The 5097-nt window shown below is 60.0% G+C and overlaps 1 protein-coding gene across 1 annotated transcript in view; it reads left to right on the forward strand.

Moving 5' to 3' along the window:
- The window catches only part of HCN4 (hyperpolarization activated cyclic nucleotide-gated potassium channel 4), a 30560-nt gene extending 27669 nt beyond the window's left edge, over window positions 1-2891 (forward strand). The window contains exons 6-8 of the mRNA XM_008575169.1: window positions 134-376; window positions 1011-1175; window positions 1295-2891. Coding sequence (XP_008573391.1) covers window positions 134-376; window positions 1011-1175; window positions 1295-2763 — 1877 coding nt within the window. The 3' untranslated portion in view covers window positions 2764-2891. The remainder of the gene's footprint in view (window positions 1-133; window positions 377-1010; window positions 1176-1294) is intronic.
- The last annotated feature ends 2206 nt before the right edge of the window (window positions 2892-5097 follow it).

Consider the following 5097-nt stretch of genomic DNA (forward strand, 5'->3'; position numbering starts at 1 on the left):
CGAGCTGAGCGAGCCGCTGCGGGAGGTGAGCTTGGCAGGCGGGCGGGCGGCGGGGTGGGGGGAGCCGGGCCCTCCTGGCAGGCAGCTCCCTCACCTCCTCCTCCCTGTGTCCCCATCCATCCGTCTGGGGAGCAGGAGATCATCAACTTTAACTGCCGGAAGCTGGTAGCCTCGATGCCGCTGTTTGCCAACGCGGACCCCAACTTCGTGACATCCATGCTGACCAAGCTGCGCTTCGAGGTCTTCCAGCCCGGGGACTACATCATCCGCGAAGGCACCATCGGCAAGAAGATGTATTTCATCCAGCACGGCGTGGTCAGCGTGCTCACCAAGGGCAACAAGGAGACCAAGCTGGCCGATGGCTCCTATTTTGGAGGTGAGGCAGCCGGGGGTCCTAGGGAGACAGGGGGCCACCCTGGGAGGGGGCTGGAGAGACACTGAGGAAGACAGAGGCACTGAGGGCCCTTCAAGGCCATGGCCTGGAGGTGGGTGTCAGTTTAGGCTGCTGTAACAATACCGTAGACTGGTGGCGTATCAACAACAGACATTTAGTTCTCACAGTTGTGGAGGCTGGTGTCTGAGATCAGGGTGCTGGTAGGGTCAGGCCCTCTTCCAGTTTGCAGACCGCTGCCATCTCACTGCGTCCTCACATGCAGAAACAGAGCGAGCTAGCTCTCTGGCCTCTTATGAGGGCACCAGTCCTGTCAGAAGGGTCCCACCCTCATGACCCGATCATCTCCCAAAGCCACACCTCCAAACACTGTCACACTGCGGTTGTGCTTCAATGTATGAAATTGAGGGGGACATAAACATTCAGTCCATTGCAGGGGGTATGATCCCAGAGATGGGAAAGACAGTCTGGCACCCATTTGGCGAGGGAAGGAGTGGCATCCTGTATGAGCCTGTCAAGGCTTCTGTACCAGGGGGCAGGGACCAAGGTCAGGGTGAGGCAGCCCTGACGGCCTGGACAGGCTGTGCGTGGCCCACCCTGAATCCTGATGTCCTGGCAGAGATCTGCCTGCTGACCCGGGGCCGGCGCACGGCCAGCGTGAGGGCCGACACCTACTGCCGCCTCTACTCACTGAGCGTGGACAACTTCAACGAGGTGCTGGAGGAGTACCCCATGATGCGGCGGGCCTTCGAGACCGTGGCGCTAGACCGCCTGGACCGCATCGGTGAGGGGGACGGGGGCTGGGGGTGGGCAGGAGGACAGGGCTCCCACGGCGTGAGCCGGGCCTGCTCCCCATCTCCTTCCTCATGTGACCTGAGCTCTTGCTGTTGTTCCGTGGTCCAGGCAAGAAGAATTCCATCCTCCTCCACAAAGTCCAGCACGACCTCAACTCGGGCGTCTTCAACTACCAGGAGAATGAGATCATCCAGCAGATCGTGCAGCATGACCGTGAGATGGCCCACTGTGCCCATCGCGTCCAGGCAGCTGCCTCTGCCACCCCCACCCCCACACCCGTCATCTGGACCCCGCTGATCCAGGCACCACTGCAGGCCGCTGCGGCCACCACCTCCGTGGCCATAGCCCTCACCCACCACCCTCGCCTGCCTGCTGCCATCTTCCGCCCGCCCCCGGGACCTGGGCTGGGCAACCTTGGGGCCGGGCAGACACCGAGGCACCTGAAACGGCTGCAGTCTCTGATCCCTTCTGCGCTGGGCTCGACCTCGCCTGCCAGCAGCCCCTCCCAAGTGGATACACCGTCTTCATCCTCCTTCCACATCCAGCAGCTGGCTGGGTTCTCTGCCCCTGCTGGACTGAGCCCTCTGCTGCCCTCATCCAGCTCTTCCCCGCCGCCAGGGGTCTGTGGCTCCCCCCCAGCTCCCACACCATCTGCCTCCACAGCTGCCACCACCACAGCTGGGTTTGGCCACTTCCACAAGGCTCTGGGTGGCTCCCTGTCCTCGTCAGACTCTCCACTGCTCACCCCGCTACAGCCAGGTGCCCGCTCCCCACAGGCTGCCCAGCCGCCGCCCCCACTGCCAGGGGCCCGGGGAGGCCTGGGACTCCTGGAGCACTTCCTGCCACCCCCACCGTCCTCCAGGTCCCCATCATCTAGCCCTGGGCAGCTGGGCCAGCCTCCCGGGGAGTTGTCCCCAGGGCTGGCTGCTGGCCCACCAAGTACACCAGAGACACCCCCGCGGCAGCCTGAGCGGCCGTCCTTCATGGCAGGAGCCTCTGGCAGGGCTTCCCCTGTAGCCTTTACCCCCCGAGGAGGGCTCAGCCCCCCCGGCCACAGCCCAGGCCCCCCAAGAACTTTCCCAAGTGCCCCACCCCGGGCCTCCGGCTCCCATGGCTCCTTGCTCCTGCCGCCTGCATCTAGCCCCCCAGCACCCCAGGTCCCCCAGCGCCGGGGCACGCCACCACTCACTCCTGGCCGCCTCACCCAGGACCTCAAGCTCATCTCCGCCTCGCAGCCGGCACTCCCGCAGGATGGGGCACAGACTCTCCGCAGAGCCTCCCCGCACTCCTCTGGGGAGTCTGTGGCTGCCTTCCCGCTCTTCCCCAGGGCTGGGGGTGGCAGCGGGGGCAGTGGGAGCAGTGGGGGCTTCGGGCACCCTGGGAGGCCCTGTGGCACCGTCCCCAGCCAGCACGTCACTCTGCCTCGGAAGACATCCTCAGGTTCTTTGCCACCCCCTCTTTCTTTGTTTGGGGCAAGAGCCACCTCTTCTGGGGGCCCCCCTCTGACTGCTGCACCCCAGAGGGAAGCTGGGGCCAGGTCTGAGCCGGTGCGCTCCAAACTGCCATCCAATCTGTGAGCTGGGCCCGCGCTCCCACTTCTCTCTTCTTTTTGCTCCCTTCTCTCTTCCTTCAGGTTTAACTGTGATTAGGAGATATACCAATAACAGTAATAATTATCATTAAAAACCGCACACACACACACACACACACACACACACACCAGGTGAACAAAAGACAGCAGAAAATAACCAGGTATTCTTAGAGCTATAGATTTTTGTTCACTCGCTTTTATAGACTATTTTAATACTCAGCACTAGAGGGAGGGAGGGGTGGGGGAGGGGAGCAGGCGGGGCCCAAAAGCAAAAGCCAGAGGAAGGTGGGCTTGTGGGGGGCGGATCTCTGGGGCTGGGCAGGGGCGGGTGACCCACGTTTGGGATTCCTAGAGCAGACTTGTCATTGTATTTGTTTTAGAGCAACAGCTATCATCAGCCCCTGGCTGTGAACTTGGAGCCAGCTCTGCTGGGGGCCATCCCCTTCTCCTAGGAAGGGGCTGCCCTTGGGTGCATTCCTGGGACAAGGGCCCGAGAGCCTTGCGGTTTTTCTACTGTAAATGTAGCAAGATATGTATATGAATATGTATATGTACATGTATGTAAGCTGTGTATATGTATAGCCATGTAGCGCTCTGTAGAGCCATGTAGATAGCCACTCACATGTGCGCACACACGTGTGCTATCTAGTGTAACCCCGTGTTGCCAGGACACCCAGGCCACCTTACATCCAGCGCCCCGTCTTGGCCCGCGGGCTGTGCACTGCAGGGTCTGGGGGAAGCACTCTCTCCGGTCCTCAGGGAGGAGGACCCCTGGGACCTGGCAGCAGGCCCCCTTCCCCCTCATCTCTGGTCTCGAATCCAGTTCCAGCCTGACCTCTCACCACATGGAAGCTGGAGACTCCAGGCAATGCCTCTCCTTTCCTAGGGCCTCAAGCACACCCTGTCGCCTCTGTGGTCCTCAGTCGTCCCGTCTGTGCAGTGGGAGGTGAGGGGAACTTCTGTTTATTGAGTCTGCTCTGTGCCAAGCACTGGTTTCACACTTTACACACATGAGCGCCTTCAGTTTCACAAAGGCCACGAGGTAAGTACTTTGATTCTCTCCATTTCACAGATGAGGAAACTTGAGTGTTGGATAATTTTTCCAGAATCACATAACTGGGAGTGGCAAAGCTGGGACTGATCTGAGATTCAAATCCGTGCCTGTATGAGGCCAAAGACTTAGGTTCCTTCCACCAGGAAACTTGAGAGGGGCTGAGGCAGATGGTCCTCAAGCACGGTGCAGAGGGAGGGAACCGGGTTTTGGTGGCAGTCAGGCCTGGGCTCACATCCCAGCCCTGTCACTTCTTAGCTGTGTAATCTTGGGCAAATTATTTGACTTTCCTGGGTCTGTTACCTCATTTGTAAAATGGGAATCATTATGGTACTACCTCACAAGGAGCTGGGAGGACCAGATGAGAAAAGTAGTTTCTGTGAAAGGCCCAGCCCAGCGCCTGGCACATCCCATAGTAGGTGCTGAATAAATCACGTTTCTTCTGCCCCCTCCTCATGTGCCCAGCCTATCGCTCCAGTGAGCTACGGTGAGAGCCCAGGGAGCTTTGGCTGAGGACTCCAAGACTTAAAATCTCAGGACTCAAGAAATGGCTGGGTCTCCCTAAGGGCCTGAGGAAGGTGCGGCCCGTGGTGGGCTTGAGCCAGGCCTTGAGAGGTGGAGTGAGAAAGGGGGGGAGCAGGAAGGAAGGAGGGAAGGAGGGAGGGAGGAAGAAAGACGGGAGGGAGAGGTGGGCGGGAGGGGATTATAGTGGGGATTTGCCTGAGGTGGACGTGGAGTTGTGGAGTCGGGGCTTTGGGAGATTCACAGGCTGGGGACAGAGGGAAGTCCTTGGGTGACAGGCTGAGGAGTTGGTTTGGCTTCGTTCTGAAGGCAACTAAGAGATATAAGCAGTTTCCAGAGTGGGGCCAATGTGAAAGCCACTCATCTGCCTCCTGAGGCACGGGCCTCTTCCCCAACAGGATCCTGCCAGAGCCTAGGGCAGTGGTCTGTCTCCTGCCTAGAGCGCGGGTGCAGGTATGGCTGTAGGACCTAAATAATGAGGAGGGCTTGCTCCACCTTGTTCATCCAGAGCCCTCCACACACCAAGCCAGAATGTTGGCAAGGTCAGGTTTTGCCCCGAGCTGTCCTGGGATGTGGGGCTGGCCGACTTCTCCATCGGTGGGCCGCAGGGAGTGGGAAGCAATAATCCAGGAGAGGAGGGGGTGAAGGGGATTCTTGGTAAGGACTAGAAGCCATCCGGCCCTGGACTCTACCGGGCTGGAGACCCTGCCCCCCCTCGGGTCCAGGGAGTTCTTAGAACGGGAAGGA

This window comes from Galeopterus variegatus, unplaced genomic scaffold (assembly GCF_000696425.1).
Source record: "Galeopterus variegatus unplaced genomic scaffold, G_variegatus-3.0.2 Scaffold1149, whole genome shotgun sequence".
NCBI lineage: Eukaryota > Metazoa > Chordata > Mammalia > Dermoptera > Cynocephalidae > Galeopterus > Galeopterus variegatus.